This window comes from Lissotriton helveticus, chromosome 6, assembly GCF_964261635.1.
Source record: "Lissotriton helveticus chromosome 6, aLisHel1.1, whole genome shotgun sequence".
NCBI classification, from domain to species: domain Eukaryota; kingdom Metazoa; phylum Chordata; class Amphibia; order Caudata; family Salamandridae; genus Lissotriton; species Lissotriton helveticus.
In genome coordinates this window covers 2,126,877,763-2,126,904,455 of record NC_136067.1, presented here as the reverse complement: position 1 = coordinate 2,126,904,455, position 26,693 = coordinate 2,126,877,763, and the positions used below count along the sequence as shown (strand labels likewise).

Sequence of the window (26,693 nt, the reverse complement as noted above, 5' to 3'; positions counted from 1 at the left end):
AGAATATGGTCAGGAATAGGGGGATCGATTCAGAACCTATAGAAATACACGACAATGGTGATTATAGTAAGATAACATAAACAATGTGTGTAACAATCTAGCAACGTGTAAAAAAGTGTTAAAAAAGTGTCACCCCAAACATGAATTTTGAGGAAATATCGCACTTAACGGCTAACCAAGCTGAAGTGAAAGGCTACACAGATGAAGATGCAACCAGCATATACTCCTTGATTAAAGAAACCAGGGCTTTTCAAGCAGCTCCAGGCGCAACCAGCAAGATTCTCAAGCAATTACAATATACTCTTAGAAAAGAGGTGAATCAAAGGCTACATGCCTCCACGCTTATTCAGTACCACCGGGTCAAACGGATCCCACGAGGACTAAGGATCGCCCTAAAACCAATGCTTTTCAAATTTAATAAACCATTAATGATCAAATGGTATTCGATTTTAAATAAATGTTCGCTCGATCTTATACTTCTAATCATAGAGGAGCTGTCGGACATTCTTAAAGAACTAGCTACTGAAATTCAGGACTTGAAGACCAATCTGGAATCACGGATGACGAAGGAAGAGCTAGATCAAGCACTCAAAGACATCAACGAAACTATAGATGCACACGAAAAAGAGGTACATGAGAGGAAATTGAGAAAGTTTCGTAGAGATACAATAGACTATAAACTGGATGAAGTTTATACGTGGGCAGATGTCTACGCCCAGAGACGTCCTTTCAAGAAACCACAGGCCTCCTCAGAGGAAAGTGTGGCTACTGAGCAGGATACCCTTCCTAATAGACCGCCATTATCAACTACAAGCACCACATCAAAGAGTTAAGGTGACATAGTGCCCGCGTGGAGGGTACGTTTTATTTTCACATTGTTTCACACAGTTCACTTGCCTACATGACACAGACGTTGGGTGCACTAGACTAAACTTGGTGGCATGTATAGGGCATACCACAGTAGTAATTACCATTCAATTGCTTGGACAGCTGGCATGCTTGGATTAAGTGATATAATGCATTTGCATGAATAAATAGGTTGTGTGTTCACTTATTATGTAGTGCATGAGCACCAATTGAGGTTTGATTACAATGTTTCAGAAATATGTATACATTGTTACTTTTTCTTATACAGCATTTCCCCTGACGAAGATGCTTAAGCATCGAAATGCATTGGGAGTCGCTGCAAGTTTTGATGGAATTGCTTATTTGTATTTGCATTAGTTTGGCATTTGTCAGGAATGAGTGAATAATATTTTCAATGAAAACCAATTGTCAATATGTTTGCGAAAGAAGGCTGAAAAAACTATGCATTTTGTGAAAACCAGTATAGTAAACAATCAATGAATTGTAATTATTGTGGTTATTTCTGTTGTTCATCAGAATAATGATGGTCTAACACAAATTAATGAATGTTGAAATTAATACTTTAGCATTAAGATAAATGATATAAAAGAGTGGTTGAAATTTCGCACCTGAGCAAGTTCGAACAGTGCACTCCTGCACTAGACATAGTTGTGTCTTTTTGTAGAAATGACATGCACTTTTACAGTTTGTATGGTATTGGAAGAGGTTTGGGACTGAAATGTGTTAAAGAAGAATACTGTGTTGCGTTTGCATATGGGACACTGAGTGAGACAGAAAAAATGTATTCAGTTATTGAGAAGGAGCTCCTGACATGTGTATAAGCAGTTGAGCACTTCCGCAACTAAGTGTGGAGGAGTAGGTTCATTCTTAGGACAGACCACAAGCCACTGGTGAGCATTTTGTCTCCTGGTGGGATGTGGAACTCCACTGCACGTATTTCAAGACTTGCCTCAAGGTTACAGGAATATAACTTTGGAGTAGAACATGTGCCATTTTAACGTAACATTACAGCTGATTGTTTATCCAGGTTGCCATGTCCTGATGAAGGTGATGTGGAGCGTAATGAAATTGAAATGATTATGAAAGTTAAGGATTTTGTGGTTGTGGAGTTTGCTGGATTGTCAGAGGAATTATATAAACAATGGTTCTGTCGGGTTCGGACAGATTGCTTCCAAGATTAAGTAAGTAATTTACTCAGTACTTCATTAATTATCAACTGAGCCAATCAAAACAGTGAACAAAATAACATTACAAATCCAAACCGTGTCAGGAAAATTAAAATTATTTTATGAATTATTCATATTCATAGATACCCTGTTTTCATTTGAAAAACAAAATAGCTGTACTGCAGACAACAACGCATCAATTTGTGACAAGAGTGAAATTCAAGTGCTCAGTGATGTATTGTGCAATTGTGAATTTGTGACTTTTTGTACAGTGGGGAAAGGGGAAGGGAGGATATTTATCCAGCAGGACTTTAGTATAGTTCCTACTGTGGGCCACGTCAGTTGGTTATATCACAGACTGCTTGTAGTTGGTCCAAAAAGATTTTGTGTCGACGTTTCAACCCTAGGAATGCCCTATTTATGGGTCACTGCGGGTCTTCGTCAGGACTGGGGGCAGGGAGGGGCCGAGTGAGCAGCCTCTCGTTGCACACCTAGGGTGCTCCCAGGCTGTGTAAATAGCTTGATCCCTTGTCTTGCGGATAGCCAGGACTCTGGTTCCAAAGCTGAGTAATTCTAGGCTGTAAAACACGGCATAATCCTTTGTCTTGAGGATAGCCAGGGCTCTGATTCCCACGCAGAGTAATTCTGATGTAAACCAATTAGTCAGCAGTCTCAAAACACCTCAGTTATCAGGTTTTATCCATCTAATGCGAGTGGTGTCTTGTAAATTCAATGGATCTTACATCAAGTTGTGGATTCCCAAAGGTAACAGACACACCGTGTTTCCTCCGCGCTGTCTGTTCTCGTTTCTAATCCGGGTGGATTGTCAGAGGAAGCATGGAAAAACAGATGGAGGAAGATGACAATTTGCAAATGATTAATAAGTACTTAGTAATTGGGAGGCCTAAAGAGAAGAGTGTTTTCACTCAAACACAACCATTTTTCATAGTTTCAGAAGAATTGGCTAGGGAAGGTGACTTATTATTCAAGGGGGGGGGAAAGTGTTCCTCCTGCTGGAATGTGAGGACGGATTTTGGACTTGGCTCACCAGTGACATCTGGGAATATCTTTAATGAAGAAACTGGTTAGGTCTGTTTTCTGATGACCTGGATTGGATACAATGATATACCTCAGGCCTCAAAAAACCCTAAAAATGTTACTAGACAGGCAGGTCTAGTGACTATAATCTACTCAACATAATTATAATGCGCTTCGCCCATAAACTGGTTTCAAATTATGTGATCCTGGGCAGGTATTTTAATGCACTGAGGCGCCATTTTCTTCTTTATCACATAAGAGAGAACCTTCAAATGTGCAAGTTCAGCATGTCTGCTGCAGAGAAAACTATATTGTTTGATTTAATAGACTAAACATTTGCTCCATATATAATACACATCTAGCCACAAATAGGATACAAATGACAGCTGATTTGCCTCAGTTCATTAACCGCATTGTCATCAGCGTGTGGGCAGGGATATTTCTCAAATCATGTTTAAAAACTGTCACTTTTAATAAATACATAACTAAAATATAAAGTAGCATCACAATGTCATTTGCAATCAGCAGATTTTATATTGAAATGCCAACAGAATTTCCCAATGATCATGTGGTTTTAAAAATATATAATGTACAATGGTTGGAAATAGAGTTTCTGCAAATATTTGTCATTTGCACATCAACAAGTAAAGTGTTCTGATTTGTTTTGCTCCTATGTAAACCTTTGTTTGCATCACACTTATGAATCACAAAAAAAGTTATTTCATAATTCTTGATATATTTTGAAATACTTGTACTATTTATTTACAAGCTGTTTAAATTTTGTGTTAGAAAAAAGACCTGACATTTTACAGGCTTCTGCTTCACAATTATTGTCAGATAGCTCACTTGACAAAAAGCACTAACTATAATAAGAGAAAGAAAAGTAAACACAATTTTCCAGGAACAGATCAGCAACAATTAGTAAAAAGACAAACTGGCATTTGACCTCTGTCCTTGAACAGACAGCAAACGTGTCAAGACAAAAACAAGATTTATAGGCGTCGTTATTGCGCATTCAGTTTCTGAATCAACAGAACACCTGTTTTTTCCAGCCTAACGGACCACTAAATGCTAAAAATATCTCTACCTGATAAAATCTCACTGGCGATTGCGAGTGGATTTTTCAAGGCCTGGACCGGCTGGCAATGGATTGCGGGGTGTGTTTGAAAAGTGATAAAATGCTCATAGTGTTTCATGCTCTACTTAATCCAGTTTCCTGGTCGGTCTCACCTAGGGAGAAAGTGGCTTTTGATATATCTGGTCCTTTTAGCACTCAACCTCAGGAAGCCGTTATCGCCATTATCATGATTGACTATTATTCTAAGTGGCCAGAGGTTAGATTTGTGCCACAGATGACTTCTAAGGCTATTGTTGAATTTTTTAGAGAAATATTTTCTCATGAAGGTTGTCTTGAAGTGATGGTGACGGACAAAGGTTGGTCTTCTTTCTACATGCCGTTCGGCAAGTTCTGAAAGGTCACCAAGGGTAGCCATCTTCTCCTTAGCGGGATCCAGGGCGCCCACTGCAGATGCCCCATTTACTCTAGCCAGGAGACATTCAGGGGCTGGTTTCCCATGCCCTCTTGTTATGGATGGTAATTTTAAGTATTATGTAAGGGAGTGAGTTTTCTTTGTATAACATGCTTTGTTTATCTATTGCATGTTAATAGGTTAGTGTTTGTTTAAGAGTGTCAAGTGTTCCACTGTAAATCTGTATTCTGGAACACTTGACTACATGTCCGTTATTAGAATACATTGGATTAAACAGTCCTGTTGTACTGTGCTGCTGTACAATAAGCTATCGTTTTTGTATACACCTGTTTCGTCTTTACACTTCTGCCTTTCCCCTTCATAGCAGCTGGCTGGGCCCTTATTCCAGCGTTTTAAGTGTCATCCTGGGCTACCATGGACCTTGTTGTGGCACAGATCCACTCAGGTAACCCCAAAATATTCAAATGAGCCTTGAGCTCCACTTCCTTCCAGGTAGTCTGTGCAAGGTCAATACCAGGCAAACAGTCCACAGGCATGGCAGGGCTCACTGCAAATTTCAGAAGACCTGAACCCCCCCCACTCAAATGGAACAAGGGCCACTGGATACTGACACTCTCTGTTGTCAGCCACCACAACCTGGTGGAATGCATTGGATATCACATGCTCAGGAGACATCGGCTGACTCCTTACCATAGTCCTGCTGACACCTGTATCCCTCAGAGCCTCTGTTGCACGGATCCTGCTGGTAAAGCAGGACTGTGTATTATAATGACAAGACGTCAGAATGTAGGGACTCAGTCTGTCTACAACATCAGTACCTGTCAGTCCAATCCGAGACTAGCTTATAGTGCCTCACCTGAACTCCTAACCTCTCCACAGTAACAACTGATTTCGGCAACCTCGAACATGACACTCTGGTCCCCAGGGGAACCGTGGAAACAGATCTTACCACTTTCGCTGTTCACTCATGCATGCCCATGGTAGACACAAGAAAGACATAACGTTTGTTTACAATACATTTATTGAAACTATCGTAGTCTAACAGGTAACAAATGTGCTGCGATTATTAGGCAAATTAAGATAAAACAAAGTAACCAGCATTACACAAAAAGAGGATAAATATCCGACCATGGCAAATTATCTATCTAGAGCTATCCTTACTCTTAGAGCACAGTGTTGGTGTTATTTGTAAGATCTCTGGGATTAGCCGAAGACCCTATAGCACAGTGTTGGTGTTATTTGTAAGATCTCTGGGATTAGCCGAAGACCCTATAGCACAGTGCTGGTGTTATTTGTAAGATCTCTGGGATTAGCCGAAGACCCTATAGCACAGTGTTGGTGTTATTTGTAAGAACTCTGGAATTAGCCGAAGACCCTATTGATAGTGTAGTCTGGTGGTCCGCATCAAGAACATAAACTCAGCTTGCACAGGGCTGCATGTCAAGCAATGCAATCATTCCAGCACAGTCCTCACCGCCGGAATACTCCTTTCTGACCACCAAGAAGACAGGTTACATTTTATATAATAATAACTGCTGTGTTGGAAAATGCATCTGTGCACCAATGTTATGTCTAAGCATTAGAAGCTGTGGTTGAATGAATAATGCAAAAGAATACCCTATGTTGCTATGTATTCCGTCTAGCTTTGTATGAAATGTGCAGGCTGTATCCCAAGAAGAGCCACTAAATAACAAGCAACATGTACAGCATATTCCTAGAATAATGTCGCAAAAGCAAATATGTGACATACGACCAAGCAAAGCAGAGTTCGCCTAAAATGTGAAATTAAGGGACAACCACAGTGGGTCCAAAAGGGACGTCACTACACTTCCATACCTTGCCCATTGACGGTGACCCATTGCCTAAACTTTGTAGTATTAGAGGCCACTTGGATCTTAGGAACCATCTCACTGTCACCCAGGGACACTATGGTAACCCCACTACACTTCCCAGCATTAACTGGGACAAACTCCTCCCCCAGCACTATACTCACCACCCCTGGAACTTTTCCACCAGTGGCAGGTTTTGCTCTTTTTGGGTAGGTTTTCTTCTGGTGGCCGGATTATGAATGGGACTTTTTCTCTTATTGGTTATTTTAGAGGCCTAAAGAGAATTCCTTATTTTTGTCTCCCCCTTCTTCTGTTCGGAACTCTAACCCCTCTTTTGGGAGTTCCCCCTCAGAAGCCTTCTTGGATACTCTCATGCTGGTCCAGATACCCGCTTCCTCAGTAAGCTTCCCGAGGTCAGAAAACTTGCTATCAACCTGGTGTTGGCGCAACTCTAGATAACAAATACCAAGAAAGGGCTCCTTAAAAATCAAGTTGTACAGCCCTGAATAATCCTTAAACTTACTGCCCCTCACTCAGCCCTTCACTGCCTTACTAGTATAATCCAAGAAATCCATCCAGGCCTCTGATGTGAGCGTGAGGCTGGCCTTGAGCGATTGCCTATACTTTTAAGGGCTCAACCCAAACTTACTAAGATGGCCTTCATTACAGTGAAGAATGTCTGGTCCCCACTTCTAGTGTCATGAGTGTATCCCTCCCCACTGTGGATATGTACCGCCATAAACTACCACCCCAAGTCTCCTCTGAGACTTTGTGCACTCTTATAGTCGCTTCATATATTTCAAACCACTTAGCTATATTATCTCCTACCACATAGCCGGGCCCCAAGTCTTTGAGAATACGAATTCTGGTTTCACTAGTGGACATTTTGGGATTGCTGTAGGGCTCTTATGTCCAGTTCCTTTAGATTAGGCTCACGGGCAGTTTCTTCTCCTCAAGAGCAGCTTGCATTTTGGTAAGCTCCAGCTTGAGCCTCCTCTCTTCCCTCTTGCCTTCCAGCTCCTGAGGACAGGTTCCTGGCAAATGAAATGCTGCTGCCTGCTCTAGGGGCACCAGCTGCGTTAGACCTAATGCTTGCTTCCCTCTCCTCAGCCAGTTCCAACACATTATCTAGGCACCTCATCCTCCTCCATAATTTCTTGCTTCTCCTCTTCTGAGACCTCAGACCCTGTATCCTGGACCTCTTCCCAGGCTCTCAAAGCCTTCTGCAGATCCACCTTCGTGGTTTAGCCTTTCATAGACACTTGAAGCTCCTTGCAAAACTCTTTACACTGAGCCACAGTGTAGGAATCTAACTTGGCCAGTTCAAAGTTAATTACTGCAGTTGCAGGTGCTGCTTCTCCAGAGGTAGACATGGTTTAGCAAAAAACTAAAAAGCCAATTGGGGGGAACTGAAAAATCTCAAATTGTCAGTATAGAGTTGTAGTGAACAATGAGTTACTTTATGGTATTGCACAAACACAAGTCCTATCCTCGCCGCTGATCACCATTGTTAGAAATGGGGTTTCTGCTTGGCTGAGGTACCCTCCATGTGGCAACCGCTATTGCTCTTACCTCTCCAGTATCAGTCCCCTATGGGACCTGGTTTACTGCTGTGAATGATCCATATGCATTAGCCTGAAGCATATATACCTATGTCCTGATGATGATCCTTGGAACTTGTTTTTAATGGATCAAAACTACGTCGATTGTACACACCTTGACACTGTCGTATGTATTATTCAATGAATTGTGCTATGGTGTTTATGTTCATATTAGCTTAGTAAACTGCTTACTTGTCTCCTAGCAGTAAAGAATGCCTGAGCCTCTCTTTCCTCTTTTGTTTAAATTGTAAGTGTTTGTGTTCCAATTGATTTTTTCTTTAATATAAATATATTAAAGTATTCTTGTGCGGACAGACAAACTAATATAGATCTCATTGCATTTCTATATTTTTCCCCTTTTTCTCATCCTTGTTTTGTGAGGGACCACTGTTTGTATAAAATATACGTACCCAAGGTACCTGACCAATTCAAATTGGTTTCCCTCGTCTACTCATAACACTTTCTAAAAGTGGCATTTCTAAAATAGTAATGTTGAATCTATCTTTACCAGTAAGAAGCATTTACCATCAATATTTCAAATACATAAAACATGGCACAGCTACAGCTTTTTAAACAGGAATTACAGCTTAAAGTTTATTAAGGAATTCCTAATGTAAACTTATGAGAGAAGTAGGCCTCACAGTAGTGAAAAACTAATTTGGGTGTTTGTCACTACCAGGACATGTAAAGATTAAAAGTACATGTCCTAACTTTTACTTACACAGCACCCTGCCATATGGGCTACCTATGGCCTACCTTAGCAGCAACCTATATGTAGTAACAGGGAAATTTAAGGCTTAGCAAGTAGTTTTAAATGCCAAGTCGGAGTGGCAGTAAACTGCACACACAGGGCCTGCAATAACAGGCCTGAGACAGGTTTGAAAGGCTACTTGTGTGGGAGGCACAATCAGGGTTGCAGGCTTACCATAAGCATTTAATTTACAGGCACTGGGTATATGGTATACCACTTTACAAGGCACTTATAAGTAAATCAAATATGCCAATTGTGTATATACCAATGACGATACTCAGATTGTAGTGGCGGTTACAAATCAGCCGAGTACCATTGGAAAACAATTCCATGACTGTATGGCAGCAGTCAGCACCTGGATGAGCAGTAACTGCTTTAAACTGAATTTCAACATAACTGAGGTGGAACTGTTCGAAAATTATCCCTCTTTTTGGTCTCCAAGTTGGTGGCCAGAAGAGTTGGGCTGTTTAACTAAGCCGATTGATAAAGATAAAAAGTTTTGGAGTGATCGTAGATAACAAGCTCTGCTTTTCTAGCTAAGTTGACGCTTTAACTTCATCCACTTTTCTATTTTTAGAAAGATCGAAACAATCTTAGATTTTATTCCTCCTAACTCCCCAAAAAGTGTAACATCGACCTTTAATTATGGCCAGACTAGACTACTGCAACAGCCTATATCTGAATTTACAGCAACACCTAACAAAACTGCAGGTGTTGCAAAATACTGCAGCAAGACTACTCTCACACACCCACATTTACCTGGGTGAGAAATGTTATTCAAAAACTGCATTGGCTGCCAGTGAAAAGCAGGAAAAATGTTTATGCACTGTGCATTGCTTACAAGACACTACATAACTTGGGATTCTTCTAAGTCACTCACATGGAGGTAGGAGGCGGTGGCAGTGTCTCCCAGATCGGCTGTTCGCCCGATGATAAAGTAAGACGCTAGACTGTCTATTTGCCCTGACTGCGAGGGCTGCGAGGAGCTAGGAAGTATTTTTAAACTTTGGCATTTTATAATATTGGTTTTTGATTTTAAAATCGTTTTATATCAGGATTGATTTGATAATCCACATTTATTAATTGCACCTATTTGCACATAACTTCCTATCACTCTCCCCCGCACTGCCAGGGCTCGACATTGTAGCCTGCCCGCCCCGGTCCGACTCGGCAATTATAGCCGTAGAGCGGAGGGCGGACAGGTAAGAGCCAGGCATACCAAAATTTCACTTCCGCTAGAGCGGAGGTCAGCGCTCTAGTCGTCACCGTCTTCGGGGCCATTTAGACTGGACTGAACATCGAGTGGCTGCGGTAGGAGGCGGTGGCAGTGTCTCCCAGATCCGCTGTTCGCCCGATGATAAAGGAAGACGCTAGACTGTCTTTTTGCCCTGACTGCGAGGGCTGCGAGGAGCTAGGAAGTATTTTTAAACTTTGGCATTTTATAATATTGGCGATTGATTTTAAAATCGTTTTATATCAGGATTGATTTGATAATCCACATTTATTAATTGCACCTATTTGCATATAACTTCCTATCACTCTCCCCCGCACTGCCTGGGCTCGATATTGTAGCCTGCCAACCCCGGTCCGACTCAGCAATTATAGCCGTAGAGCGTAGGGCGGACAGGTAAGAGCCAGGCATACCAAAATTTCACTTCCGCTAGAGCGGAGGTCAGCGCTCTAGTCGTCACCGTCTTCGGGGCTATTTAGCCACGCCTCCCTACCTAGCGCGCAGCGGTTGCACGCAGGGGGCGCCTTCGAGCGCGCCTAGGAAGCGCCGAAGAAAAGCCCGTCTGCGCCCGTCCGCGACAGGACGGGACATAGGGACATGGCGCCAACACCTGAAGCCCCAGATACACAGGTTAGAACTATCATATCCTATACAAGAGATAAGCTCCTTAGTCTAGTCCCGAGTACTACTGCCAATTGTATATAATAGCCTTGGCCGAACTTCGAGGGTCCTTTTTACTGTATAAACTGTCGTTTTCAAGCTGCCCATACATGTTTAATAAGAGATAATTCACCTGGCACTTTCATTATAGCCGCGGCTGGGCATCCTTATCAGACACCTTCTTTGCCCCACGGAGCCAATACGCCTATTGCTAATTATGCTGCCGACAAGAGGTATCCGGGACTTAAATGTTTTTTATTGAACATACGTTCCCTACCTAAACATCATCAACATTTATGGGATCTCACAAACACAGACAAGCCAGATATCTGCTTTCTTACAGAGACTTGGCTAAAACCCCACACTATCCCCGCTATCATGCTAGGAATCCCTGTCGGATACAAGATTATGCATCTAGGCCACATGACTAAAGTAGGGGGCGGTGTGGCTGTTGTTTATAAAGAGAGTTTAAATGTCTCAATACTCGATCAACGGTGCAATGCTCAGATGGAAATAATGATTTTCAGATTTTCCCTCTCCCCGAAACTACAATGGAAAGGAGCACTAGTATACCGCCCTCCCGGTTCATGCTCTGATTTTTTCCCTAATTCTTATGGAACTATTAGCCCCTTATTTTAGAGTCAATGAAGATTTTATTCTCCTTGGAGATTTTAATATTCATACAGATCTTCCACATCACCCTGATAGCAAGTCTCTACTTGGTGATCTCTCCAGCTTAGGACTCCAAATACAGAATAAGGGCCCTACTCATTTGGGTGGTCACACACTCGATTTAATTTTAACTAATTGCCCTAAAATAATCTGCCACCCTCCCATCATCATTAGCTGGTCAAATCATTACATGTTAACTTTTAATTTACTTGGTCCTCACCTACCACAAAAAAACCGTCTCCCTGCAATATGGAAGCGGAAATGGCACAAAATAACTTTAGAAAAATTAGAAAAAGTATGGATAGAACCCACGCTCTCGGAAGAAGACGATATTGAACAAAGTCTTGCTAAGTTTCAGAAAGCACTCCTGGAAGCTATTGACTTACTTGCACCACTAGAATTACAGAAGCAAGGCCCTAAAACTAAGCAAGAAGCATGGTATACAGAAGAGTTAAGAGCTGAGAAACAAAAATGCAGGAGTTTGGAGAAAAAGTGGAGGAAAATACATACATCAACCAGCAAAATACTTTTTCTAGAGGCACAATCTAATTATTTTAAAAATATTAAAAAAAGCGAGGAAGAACAGACTGGAGAAACAAATAACAGAGGCAGGAAACTCTACTAGAGAACTCTATAAAATCCTGCAAACATTCGTCAAGCCTATAGCTTGCGAAAGTCCGGATGATTTAAGCCAAACCCTGTGTGATGATGTTTCTACATTCTTTGAGAATAAGATTGACCTAATCTATGAAAAAATCACCAAGGCAGCAAACACTAGAGACACAATTGGCTCTCCTAGTCCCAAGTTAGTCAAGAGTGGAAATAACAGGATTACTATTACTACAATCCCAGAGATCAGCCTAATAGAAGTTACCACCCTACGTAACTTAATAAAATCTGGCTCTCCTACAGACCTGATACCTGCTAAGATGATGGCTTCTCTAGGAAGCCTACTAGCTCCGAGTTTTAAATCATTGATCAATCTCTCCCTTAAAGAAGGAAAGATTCCTAGTGACTGGAAAAAGGCAGTCGTGAACCCTGTTCGAAAAAACATCACGTTACCATGGTCAAACCTTAACAACCTCCGCCCTATATCTCTCCTACCCCACCTGAGTAAGATGACTGAGAGGCATGTCAACTGTCCAAATTCATCGAGGCAGCGGACGGTCTGGACCCTTCTCAATCTGGGTTCAGACCAAATCATAGCACAGAGTCAGCTATCCTCTCCGTGACCAATACCATCCGGATGGCACAAGATAGGGGAGGCTCTATGATTCTGGTGCTATTAGATTTGTCCGCTGCCTTCGACACGGTGTCCCATGACATCCTCATCAGTCGTCTAGAGGGGGTAGGAGTGGATGGAGTGGCCCTATCATGGCTACAAAGCTTTATATCAGGCCGCTCACAAAGTGTTCGTCTGGGCTCCCACAATTCCATCTACAGGGAGCTCACAAAGGGGGTTCCACAGGGCTCATGCTTGAGCCCCACATTGTTCAATGTATATGTGGCCCCCCTGGCGAATATTGTGAGAGAAAATGGGTTCACACCAATATCCTATGCTGATGACACTCAGCTTTTATTCCCTTTCCAGAACATGACACCAGAAGTGAAAAGCTCATTTGCTGCTGGGATGAGAGCTATTGCCGGATGGATGACCTCCAATTGCCTACAGTGTAATGTGGGTAAGACGGAGGTCATGCTCTTCGGTGATGCCCCACTTCTCTGGTCTCCTGAGTTGTGGCCCCCTGAATTAGGTATGGCTCCATGCCCAAAAGAAAATCTAAAAAACTTGGGCGTTAAGTTGGACCAACCCCTAGTACTTAAAGATCATGCCATACAGGTTACAGGAACCTGCATGAGGGTGATTGGCCTACTTAGGAGAGTCTTCCCCTACTTAGCAGACCACCATAGAAGAACACTGGTACAAACCCTGGTAATCAGCAGGTTAGATTACTGCAATGGGCTATTCATATCTGCCACCGAGGAACAATTGGGAAGACTACAAGTAGCCCAGAATACGGCTGCTAGGCTGATCCTAAATGCTCCAGCCAGGTCCCCCTCCCGTCCCCTACTAAATAAGCTACACTGGCTCCCCATCCGCCAGAGAGTGAAATTCAAGATCTGTTGTACTATTTGCAAATGCTTGTTTGGTACCGGTCCCAGATATCTTACAGAAATTTTTAAGCCCTATCAACCAGGCCGAATCCTACGCCCAGAACACCAAGCCCTGCTTCTAATCCCTAAGATCAAAAGAGAGAGACAGGGAGGTAGAGCTTTATCTTACAAAGGCCCTACCCTCTTGAACTCCCTGCCGCTCACTCTTAGGCTAAATCCCAGTATGCCCGCATTTAGGAAATGCCTAAAGACATACTTATTCTCCACTCAATAGCCCACAAGAGTCAATCAGCTACTAACCAGATCCTACTGTCTAGCTCTGTTTTCGGAAAGAACAAAGCGCGGAGATATCTCTTTGGAGATCAAATTCCAGCGCTATAAAAGAACTAAAAATAAATAAAAATAAAAAATAAATGTTTAGGTGTTATATACCCATTAGGACACTTAGATCTGCCAATTCTAAATCCTTGGTTGTACCTAGGTTTAAAAAAGGTGACGTGGGGAGGCAGAAGTTTCTTCACAGGAACTATTGTGGCATGGAATGAACTTTCTTTGAATATCCGTACGGCCACAAACTTGCTGACCTTTAGAAAGGCCTTGAAAAGCAGGCTCTTCCTTAATTCGACAACAGCAAGGTCACTAGGAACCTATTAAGCCTAGATCAGGGAGCTAGTCCCAGGACACCTCAGGGTAACCGTGTGCTCTATACATTCAATTAACATAATATTACCATGTTTAGGAGAGAAGCACATGCATTTTAGCACTTGTCATCAGTGGTAAAATGCTCAGAGTCCTAAGACCAACATAAAGAATCAGCAAATAGAGGAGGTAAGCAGGAAAAGGTCTGGGGATAGACCACCCTAAGACTGACAGGTCTAACAGATGCTTCCTCCCCATGTGGATTTTTTGATGTCACATTAAATCGCTCTGTTACACTCCAGGCAGGTGAATGGTTTTTCCCCATGTGGATTTTCTGGTGTTGCAATAGCCCACATTTTGTCTTAAACGCCTGATCACATTCAGTACATTTATATGATGTTAGACTAGTGAGCAGTGTCTTTTGTATTATTAGTCAATTCTAGTAAATGCTTTGCCACATTCAGCACATTTATATGGTTTCTACCCGGTGTGGATGTTTTGGTGTTGTGCTAGTTGTTGCCTTACAAAGTAGGCCTTGTCACATTCTATGAATTCATAAGGTTTTTCCCATGTGGATTTACTGGTGTTGCACTAGTTTTTCATTTCTGATAAATTGTCACATTTAGAGCATTCATATAGTTTCTTGTCAGTGTTTAGTTTCTGATGATTGATTAGGCTTTGCTTGGTAACAAATGCTTTGTCTCATTCAGTGCATTCAAATGTTTTCACCCTAGTGTGGGTTTTTTGATGCGCTGTCAACTGCGTCTTTCTAATGAATGCCTTTTCACATTCAGTACATTTAAATGGTTTCTCCCAAGTGTGGATTTTCCAATGTCGCGTTAGGTTACCCTTTGTACTTAAAACCTTATCACATTCACTGCATTTACACTGTTTCTCCCCAGTGTGGATTTTCTGATGGACTATTAGTTTTTTATTAGTAAAGAATGGCTTGTTGCATTTAGTACATTCAAATGGTTTCTCCCCTGTGTGAACTTTCTGATGTTGCATTAGCTCTTTGTTTGTATTAAACACCTTGTCACATTCATTGCATTCATATGGTTTCTCCCTAGTGTGGACTTTATGGTGTTGCGTTAGTTCTCCCTTTGTAATGAATGCCTTGTCACATTCAGTACATTCATATGGTTTCTCCCCAGTGTGGATTTTCCAATGTCGCTTTAGGTCAACCTTTGTACTTAAAACCTTATCACATTCACTGCATTTACACTGTTTCTCCCCAGTGTGGATTTTCTGATGGACTATTAGGTTTTTATTAGTATAGAATGACTTGTTGCATTCAGTACATTCAAATGGTTTCTCCCCTGTGTGAACTTTCTGATGTTGCATTAGCTCTTTGTTTGTAACAAACGCCTTGTCACATTCATTGCATTCATATGGTTTCTCCCCAGTGTGGACTTTATGGTGTTGCGTTAGTTCTCCCTTTGTAATAAATGCCTTGTCACATTCAGTACATTCATATGGTTTCTCACCAGTGTGGACTTTGAGGTGTCGCTCAAGTCGATCCTTCCTAGCGTAGGCCTTATCGCATTCAGTGCATTCAAATGGTTTCTCTCCAGTGTGGATTTGCTGGTGTTGAGTTAGTTCATTCATTGTAATGTAGGCCTTGTCACATTCAGTACATTTATATGGTTTCTCACCAGTGTGGACTTTGTGATGTCGCGTTAGGCCTCCCCTTAGTCTGAATGCCTTACCACATTCAGTGCATTCATATGGTTTCTCTGTAGTGTGGAATTTCTGATGAACCGTTAAGGATTCCTTTCTACTAAATGCCTTGCCACATTTAGCACATTCATATGGTTTTTCCCCAGTGTGGATTTTCTGATGTCTCATTAGGCCTGCCTTTAAACGGAATGCCTTATCACATTCACTACATTCATATGTTTTCTCACCAGTGTGGACTGTTTGGTGGCTCAATAGCTGTTCCTTTTTAATGAATGCCTTGTCACATTCAGTACATTCATATGGTTTTTCCCCAGTGTGGAGTTTCTGATGGTGCATTAAGTTTTGCTTGCTAATGTATGCCTTGTCACATTCAGTACATTTATATAGTTTTTGTCCCGTATGGACATGCTGATGTTGCGTTAACTGTCTCTTTGTAACGAACGCCTTATCGCATTCACTACATTCATAGGGTTTCTCCTCGGTGTGAACCATCTGATGGAGTATTAGGTTTCGACTAGTAAAGAATGACTTAACGCATTCAGTACATTTATATGGTTTTACTCCTGTGTGGACTTTCTGGTGGTGAACAAGCCGTTGCTTTCTAATAAATGCCTTATCACATTCAGTACATTCATATGGTTTCTCCCCAGTGTGGATTTTCTGATGTAGCTTTAGCTTTGCGTTTGTAATAAACGCCTTGTCACATTCAGTACATTTATATGGTTTCACCCCTGCATGGATTTTCTGATGTCGTGTTAACTCTTTCCTTTTAATGAATGCCTTGCCACATTCAATACATTCATATGGTTTCCCCCCAGTGTGGACTTTCTGGTGCCACACAAGTCGATCCTTTTTAGAGTAGGCCTTATCGTATTCAGTACATTCATATGGTTTCTCACCTATGTGGAATTTTTGAGGTTGCAATAAATGTTCTTTCAGTCTAAATGCCTTGTCACGTTCTGTGCATTCATAGGATTTATTACTAGTGTGGACTTTTTGATGAGATATTAGGTTTCTATTTGTAAATGAAGACTTATCGCATTCAGAACTTTCATACGGTTTCTCCCCAGTGTGGACATTCTTATGTTTCATTAGCTCTTCATTTGTAATGAACGCCTTGTCACATTCAGGACATATACATGATTTCTCTCTTGCATGGACTTTCTGATGTTGTATTAACTGTCCCTTTGTAATGAATGCCTTGTCACATTCAATACAATCATGTGGCTTCTCCTCAGTGTGGACTTTCTGGTGCTCCACTAGTGGATCCTTTCTAGAGTAGGCTTTGTTGCATTCTGTAGTTTCATATGGTTTCTCCTCAATGTGGATGTTCTGATGTTGCATTAGTTCTTCATTTGTAATGAATGCCTTGTCACATTCAGTACATACATATGGTTTCTCTCCTGCATGGACTTTCTGATGTTTAATTAACTGTCCCTTTGTAAAGAATGTATTCTGACATTCAGTGCATTCATGTAGTTTGTCTCCTGTGCGGATTTTCTGGTGTTTCATTTGTTTTCCCTTTCTAATGAATACCGGGTCATATTCATTGTTATCTTTTTGTTTCTCTCCAGTGTGGAGTTTCTGATGATTCATTATGTTTCCTTTTTAATGAAAGCCTTCTTGCATTCAGCACATTTAGATGGTTTCTCACCAGTCTGGAGTTTTCGATGTTGCATTAAGATTTTCTTTTAAAGTCAATGCTGTGTCACATTCAGTGCATTCCAATGATTTCTCACCGATGTGGAGCTTCTGATGTCGCCTAAAGCATTTCTTTAGAATGAAACCCTTGGCACAATTAAAACATTGGATGACTTCCGCTCTCTGTGTCCCGCCTGATCTATGTTTTGAAATCCTTTTTTTATAAAGAGTTTTCACATTAAAAATATGAATAAGAACTTTCCATTATGTGGATGGTGAATTAAAACCGATATCTCTTGTTCATCACTTCCTTCTTAGATTCAATACATTTGCACAATCTTGGTAGCATTCCGATGTGCCAAAGTCAAGCATTTAAAATGTCATGCTTTTATACATTTTCCAGGCATTTAAAATGTTATGCTTTTATACGTTTTTGAAGGAAAGCTTTAGTTCATAGTGTGGTCGTGTATCTGTGTATAACACAAAATAGTTTAGCGCTCCTTCAAAAGTTAAATGCTTTTAAATTTATTAGGCACATATTGCCTCTCCAAAGTGCAGTATTGGCAGTCAAATAAGATCACATCTCCTGGAAGCACTTCCAACATAGCAACAATCTTAGACCATGCTTCTGTAGTTTTGGATTCTTTGTGCCTGCAAACTCATTCTTGAGACCTTATTGCTGCCATGGGAAGTTGCATTTACCTTAAACCTTGTAAAAACTGTTGTTACACACAATTTATTTCAAACACTTTAACGTTTGATCCATTTTCTTTCATGTTGTATTTGTTTTACCTGTTAAGGTGACAAAAACACATTTTGAAAGAGTTACAAGTCAATTCCACATATGTTTGAAACCGTTATGAAGGCAAAATCAAATATACGCATAAAGGACATAAATGATGAAAGGATGTGTAAAATAAAACTGTTTCAGCAGTTGAACTTCTTTATTTAAATTAACTGGAAGAACAAACAGCACTAAATATCAGTTCTGCTCCCAACAGAACGAGGGCAGAGGGAAACAAACAGGGGTAGAAGCAATGTAACTACAATAAAACAACTAAAATTAGTATATATAACAATTTGTGGCCAGTCTGATCCCATCTCTTCCACTACATGAAGTAGATAGGAGGTTCACATCTAGCAAACATACGTCTCGTACTACTCCATAATACTAATCAAAATTATAAAAGTAATGAAGATTAGAAGGAATGCCGCTCAGTGAATTTGTAAAAACATAACAGGGTTAAGTCTCAAGTAAAGTGACTATTACTACCTTCTGCTATTTCATACAAAACAGTACAAGGAAATGAGGGGTGTTCCATAAATACCTCCCAAAACATCCCACCCTATGTATTTATTTATGCCCATATGCCGCTTTATGTGCCACGTGCAGCACACAGATAATATAACATATCGTGTATTTGTAAAGCGCACATTCACCCAGAGGTCTCTTGGCGCTGAATAACAGATGCTCATTGTTACCCAACTCAATGGTACTCATTTTATCGACCTCAGATGGATGAAGGGCTGAGTGGACCCGCCGGAATTTGAACCTCTGACCACGAGGTCGAACACAGGCCCCTGCAATGGACGCATTAGTCCACTGAGCCACCAAACCCATAACCAAAGAGATATAGAGGAAGAAAACAGAGCAGTAATTGGGGAAGGAATAATAAACTAATATACAGAAGTAGCTTATTTTAGAAAATACCCTGCAAAGCGCAGGGCAGAACAACAACACAGGGAAACAATTCTCACAAATCAGTGAAGTCACTGACATATTAGAAAGTACTGTGCATTTTAGAGTGAAAGGAGGAGGACCTATTATCAGACCACTGCCCACAAAGGCTGACTTTCCCCTAGTGTTTCCCTGAAACTTAGACAATGTCTAAAACTTCTCCTCCCGTATAGTTTATTTAAACATCTACAGATAACTGTTTTCATAATAAAGGTTATAATATTGCCTTAGTTAGGAAACTATGGACTTGTAAGCTGTGCACTTTACAAGTCCATATAACATTAACATTAACAAATGTATTAAAGTACATAAGAAGCACAATTATTTAAATAATAATAAAAACAGATGAGTACAAATGGATTGCAGATAGTGAATTCTTGGCCCTTCAAGTTGGCCCTGGTGCTGCCCGCTTCTTAAGTGGTCTCCCGCTTTACCCTTGCATGCTCTTCACTTTTACCATTTCTCTCAGAGGTTGTATGAATACATTCATTAGATGTTATCCAAAGGATCCACATTTCCTTCCATTAAACATATTCCTAAGATCCCACAAGTAACTACATACCTTCTTCAATTTCACATGGTGATTTCTGGCACCAATGTTTGCCCAGAGATCTCACACCTTCTCCAGTGTCACTGGATCTTATGTTCGCTCAGGGATCTCACAACCTAATGTCAGACACATAGACTACTGGCTCTATGGTTTTGCCTAATCTCCTTCTCGGCTAGCCCCAGTCTCCCACGGTAATCACCGGCTTGCATTTTAATCTTGAGCTCTCCGCGCCCTATCCCTGTTTTTCCCAGTCTCAGGAGGGGGCAAAAAGGAAGGTCCAGAGGACGTGGATCTGGATATTAATTCCTATTGTAATAGAGTAACTGTGCTCAAGGCTCTGGACCTTTCCAGCCTCAAATTTGTTAAATGGAGATGGGGTGTGAGCGTGTGCTTCTCTTTCCCTTGTATTCAGGTTCAATCAAAAGGATGATTCCAATTTTGTGACACAAACTAATGATCATCAACAATTTTTAGTGGAAAGAAGTTTTTTATTGGCATCAGCCACTTTATCATTTCAGTTGTGCAGAACAATTCACTTTTTTAGAGAAATGGAACAGCCGACACGTGTTTCGCCCTTTGGGCGATTGTTAGCCAGGGCTTTCTCAAGGCTAATTGTTGTATTCAGTAGTCATGCGATCACAGGATTCATATATGCATTCATATTTGCTTGAGAGGACGAATATCAACATCAACATGTAGTTAAGTCCATATCCTATCTGTACAGGCGAAAGGGTCCTGAAATAATCCCATTTTCTGGATCGACACTAAACGGGATTACCTCAGGACCCTAACGCCTGTGTCGGTGGAAAACTTTTTTCCACTCAAAATCGTTGACGATCATTGTTTTGTGTCACAAAATTGGAATTATCCTTTTGATGGAACCTGACTACCAGGGAAAGAAAAACACACACTCACACCCTCACATTCAGGAGGGGACCATTGCTTCTAAGGTTCCCCCTGAGCTCCTCCTGTACTCTCTAGTCTCAAAAAGTTGTCACTGGCTGCAATGTCTTTCTCAACTCCCTGCCACTCCCTCCAGTCTCACATAGGAATAATCATCTCTGTTGGTTTCTCTGAGCCCCCCTGCTCTCTCCAGCCTCAGAGAGTGACTACATTCACTATTCTCAGACAGCAATTGCTAGCTCTAATGTTCTCCATGAACTCCCTGCTCTGTTGGGTCCCCCACCGCAACCCTTGCTTTCATGTTTCTGCTATCTGATCACATGGTGTCCCTTCTGCTCCTCCCACTCTCTCCAGTGTCACAAAGTCACCACTTGCTGGAATGTCTCGTTGGGATCCACGCTCCCTCTGATATCACATAGTGGCCACTGGTTCCAACGTCTCTCTGACCTCCTGCCTGCCCTCTCAGTATTGCAAAGTGAACATAATCTCTATTGTTCGTCCCAAGCCCCCCTACACCCTCTGGTCTCTGATAGTCACGACTGGCTTTAATGTTCTCTATGTGCTGTCACTGTTCTGTTCAGACTCATTCAATGAACCCTACTCAAAGTTTATCATATGGGGGCCTTTGGTTCTGTTGAGCTCCTCATGTCATGTCCAGCACACACAGACACCAATACCTACAATGCTCCCCTGTCACCAAGAGTTTATGCCACAACAAGAGGCTAACATTATGCATTCTCTTCCTCAGCTGCTACTAATAAAAGAACCATAGAGAACATAGTAACAATGTCAAAAAAACTACATCATGCAGTACATTTACCCCTCTTTTCAGTGCTACTCCTCAGACACTTACGTGTCCTTGCACTTGTGTTGTAAGAACCTACTGTTTTAGCTTGGTTAGAGGCCTGTTTTATTTTTGGTAGTTAATTCTTATTATTGGCTATTCATCATGATACGTTTTGGAAGGGTCTTCTTTTGTTTTAACTTTTACAAGTATCTTCAATTTTAATTCACATATGGTAGGTTTGAAGGTTTCTAATGCAGGGTGATTTCAGTTAGGATTGTGGTTTAGGAGAAGTTTCAATTTCCCAAACTTTTCCTTGAAAGCTTGCCATATTTCATAATTACATGCAAACCATCCCCTAAAAAAATCACTCGGATTTGACAAGAGAAGCACATTAGTTTAGTTTAGTTTAGTAATAGATTTGTATTGCGCGCAAATACCCTGAGGTGTCTCGGCGCATAGGATTTTTAATCAGACAGATAAAAGCTGAAGGGATCATTGGTTAAAAAGCCAAGTCTTGAGTTGTTTGCGGAAAATGGCAAGTGAAGGACTGAATTTAATGGACAAAGAGAGGGTGTTCCAGAGCCTAGAGGTGGCCACTAAGAAGCGTCTGTCTCCCCAAGAAGAGGTTCTGATGCGGGGGACTGGTAAAAGACAAGTGGATGATGAACGGAGGGGTCTGTTGGGGGTATAAATCAGAAAAGCATTCCTGAGGAACCGTGGTCCTGAGTTGTGCATCGCTTTGTAAGCAATACAAAGTGCTTTAAATGTTATGCGGCTTGTAACACGCAGCCAATGAAGTTGACGTATGGCCGCAGTGATAGAGTTTATATTTGGGGATAGCAAGTATAACTCTGGTTGCCGCATTTTGGATAGATTGGAGTTTATTTAGGACTAGTTCTTGCACATTCAAAAAGAGGGCGTTGCAATAGTCCAACTTTGAAAGAATTAGGGTAGTTATAAGGGTTTTTCCTGCTGATGGTGGTAAATATGGGAGCAGCTTCTTGATTTTTTTTAGCATATAGAAGGAGAAGGAAACCACTGTATTCGCGTGGAGGAATGAAAGTTTGTCATCAAACATGACCCCGAGGTTTCTGACCTTGGCAAACGGTTTGGAAAGGGGGGGGGCATTTCGTTAGGCCACCAGATGGCAGACCATCCCGGGGAAAGGTTGCCAAAGGTCATAACATCGGTCTTGTCCGAATTTAATTTTAAGCAGTTCCTCAACATCCAGGAGCTTACGGCTAGCATACCCTCCTGGAATCTAGAGGCAACCGCTGCCCCATCCTTGTGCACTGCCAACACCAACTGGGTATCATCTGCGTAGGTGGTTAAACCTAGCCCAAATGCTTTAATGACCCTCGCCAAGTCCGACACATAGATGTTAAATAGTGTCGGACTTAGCGATGATCCCTGGGGGACGCCGCACGGCAAGGTGAAGATAGGCGAGTAAAAAGTGCCCAGTTTCACAGATTGGGTGCGGTTAGCCAGGAAAGAGGCAAGAAGGTCCTTGGCTAGGTGTTTAACCCCCAAGTCTGAGACATGGTTGATCAAGATGGAATGATCAACCGTGTCAAAGGCTGTGGAAAGATCTAATAATATAAGGACCGCCGCCCCTCCTTGATCTAAGATTGCCCTGATCTCATCAGACGCCTTTATCAGTGCGGTTTCGGTACCGTGACCCTGCCTAAATCCAAACTGGGTGTCATCTAAGAGTAGATGTTGGTTGATGTATTCAGAGAGCTGGTGATACATGATAGATTTAAATATCTTAGCGGGAAAAGGAAGACAAGCTATAGGTCTGTAACTGGCTGGATCTAAAGGGTCAAGGAATGGTTTCTTTAACAAAGGTTTAATAACTGTTTTTTTCCATATTTCGGGATAGTCTCCGGTAAGAAACATGGAATTACAGATGTCCGTGAGTGAGGGAGTGATGACCTCGGAGAGGAGATTGATTATAGACGGTGGACACGGGTCTAGAGGAGAGCCTAATTTGATGGTAGCAACCTGTTTACTGATGAGTGCAGCAGAGACTGAGTGAAAATGTGAAAATATAGGTTTAGATAGTGTGGGCACGGGATAAAAATCAGAACCTTCCGAATGAGTTGAGGAAGGGAAAGAGGAGTATATCTTGGAGACCTTGATAGCAAAAAAATCCGCTAAGGAATTACATAGGTCTTGAGATGCCTCAGTGGGTGGAACTGACGGGGGAATGGAGAGGGAGTTAACTACTTGAAATAGCTTCTTAGAGGGATTATGAGCCGACTCGATTTGGGATCTAAAGAAAGTGCTCTTGTGCGTAACTATGGAACGTTTATATAAGGCTATGGCGTCTTTGTACGTTTGTTTATCCTGGGAATTATAGTGTTTACGCCAGTGTCTCTCAAGATTCCTACAATATTGTCTCTGCAGTCTAAGGTCCTCTGAGAACCATCGGGCAGAGGGAGTGGAACGATTAGGGAAGATGGATTTAGTAGGAACTACCAAATTTAGAGCATCCTGAAGCCAATCAAGATACATAGTGGATGTCTGGGTAGGAATAGAGGAAACCTCGTGTGGGGAAGTAGTAAGAGTGTGGGTGAGTAAAGGAATATCAAGGGTTTTCCAGTCTCGAATAATTTGAGAGACATGGGCTTTAGACTGAGGGGGGTGAGGGCAGTGGGCTTTGAGAGTGAAAATAACTGCCTTATGGTCTGACCATGTCAGGGGGAGAACCGTGAACTACGAAATATCAGGATTGTTGGTAAATAGTCCGTCAAGGGTATGACCTGCTTGGTGCGTAGGGACTGATACTAGCTGGTGTAATCCTACCGCTTGCAGGTCCATAATGAGTTGGGTGGTATCTTTGTCAGCAGAGGATTCTAAATAAAAATTAAAATCTCCTAATATGGTATAGTCAGAAGGTCCTACCAGATGCTCGACCCATTCGTCGAGGGATAAAAGGAAGCGTTGGCGAGGGCCTGGGGGGCGATAGAGGAGTGTGCCTTTAAAGACTTGATTATTGTTAAGTATAATGGAGAACTTAAACGCCTCGCAGTCCAAGCAGAAGATGGGTTCTATTTTTGTTGGATATTGGGCTTTGTGAATAATAGCGAGCCCGCCACCCTTGCCTGTAGATCTATCTAGTCTCATCACGTAGAAGCCTTCCGGTATAGCCGAGCAAAATCGGGCTGGAGGATACATCACCCCAGGTCTCTGTTATAAACAGAATATCCAGATGTTGGCTGATGATAAAGTCCGTGATTTCGAGATTGTGTTTTTCCAGGGAGTGTGTGTTGATGAGAGCCGAGCGATAGGGGGGCCGGAACGTAGGTGAAGAGGAATAGGTAGAAAGGAGGGGAGGAGGTAGTATAAAGGTGCAAGTGGGACAAGGTGTAGATAGAGATGTGGGGCAGATGGGAAGGGGTAAAGGTCGAAAAATATGGAGTGCAGCATTTACCTTGATCTCCTTTAGCTGTGCAGAGGTGTAGCACAAAGGCTTGCCGTTGTGATGAAAGGATTTTTGGCCAGGGGGAGGGGCCCCCGGGCGCGGACGTCAGCGCGCCCGCGGCGCACCCCCTGCGGGCGTCCGCTGCGCATCAGCTGTGGCATGAGGTTTATATGCCGGTGGAGGCGGGCAGCTGGACTGCTAACCTCGGTGAAACCGGAAGTGAAGTCGCGCACTTCCTGCTATGGCGGTTTATCCCTCCACATCAATCTGAAAAATCAGTGGGGGACCAGGGATCGCGCCTTAAACAACAACACACACACAAAGGTAAATTCTTATTCAAAATACATTCGTGAAAAACGAATTAGTGCAAAAACGAAATAAAATGCTTTTAAAAACCGCTAGGAGGCCTCTGGAAAGTGAGCCTCCATCAGCGTATTTTAAAAACAAGGTGAGTAATAGCATGAGCAGCGCTAATGCATCCTAAGTCTGGTCATAAAATGCGAGCATTCAGCATGTAGATTGTCTGAACAATGTCAGAAACTAAGCCAAATGTAATAAAAATGTGATACCAAACCCGGTTGCAAATTATGTATTTACCTTTTGCAACCCCTATTTTATTTTGCGTACAGACCTATGTACTACTAGATCAGTCCAACGAATCACAGGCAGTTGCAAAACAACCTGCATAATTAATATTCATTAGGCAGATTACAATCTGCTACCCCCTATGATTGACTGCAATTACAGGGATGGTGCCTTCAAGAGACAGCAGACTACCTTCCCTGTGATTATATTTGAAAATGGCAAAGTTGATTTTTTTTAAGCAGCTCAAGTTCTTTAAAGGAAGTGGGCTGCTTAAAAAAAAAGCGTTCCTTTTGGAAACCGTCAGTGAGAGCTGGCGGTGATCCTCTAGACTGTTGCCTACTCCCTTCAAAGCACCCACCCCTGTAACAACCGGGACGGAGACGAAAGGAGACCTGTTAGACTTGCCATCCTTGACATGGTAGCCTCCCAAACCTTTTGGCTTTGCCCTTCCTCTTTTGCTGGATTAATTTTGTTGGCTTTAGGACTCTGTGTTCATTACCACTGCTAACCAGCGCTAACGTGACTGAGCTCACCCCTTGAAACAAGGTAGAATTGGTTTACACCTAATTGGCACATCTAATATAGCTTTATGGCCCGCAGCTGAGGGCTATACTGATTGTTAAAGACCCTGGACCTGAGTTATAGGCCTGAGCTGCAGGTGAGGGAGAGAGCCTTTAACAACTAGTATATTAGGCTATTGGAGCATTGCACCCACTAAGGATAGAATGGTATAAATAAACAAGCATTTACAATGCAACGGTTTCGCCCTTGGAAAAGTTAGAGCTATTGGCATTGTAAATGACAAAATTTGTATTTATGTGTTGGTTTTGAAAACAGATAAATAAATGGCATTGTCATTTACATTGCCAATAGACTAATCTCTCGCAAATGTGAGACCTATTGTACCCTACGGACGAGCTCAGCAGGCAGCAATTACTACCACACACACACACACACACACACACACACACACACACACACACACACCCAGAGCCACACACACACACCCAGAGCCCCCCCACACACACACACCCAGAGCCCCCCACACACACGCTCACACCCAGAGCCACACACACACACACACACACACCCAGAGCCACACACACACACCCAGAGCCACACACACACACACACCCAGAGCCACACACACACACCCAGAGCCACACACACACCCAGAGTATAATATAATAAATAATATTTATACTTTGGGGTAGTTTAAGGACAGCGGAGATCAGAATTTTTCATGCATTAGTTTAATAAATAGGTTAGTGTATTTCCATAGGAATTACTTCGCATATGATGTTACAAACCTTTTTAAAGTTG

At 42.0% G+C, this 26,693-nt stretch overlaps 1 protein-coding gene across 1 annotated transcript in view; it reads right to left on the bottom strand.

Annotated features, from left to right (window-relative positions):
• Positions 1–5,564: 5,564 nt before the first annotated feature.
• The window catches only part of LOC144764105 (uncharacterized), a 117,569-nt gene continuing 96,440 nt past the window's right edge, over positions 5,565–26,693 (bottom strand). Inside the window, exon 3 of the mRNA XM_078650272.1 lies at positions 5,565–18,172. Within this exon, the coding sequence (XP_078506398.1) occupies positions 14,762–17,335 (2,574 nt within the window). The 5' untranslated portion in view covers positions 17,336–18,172 and the 3' untranslated portion in view covers positions 5,565–14,761. The remainder of the gene's footprint in view (positions 18,173–26,693) is intronic.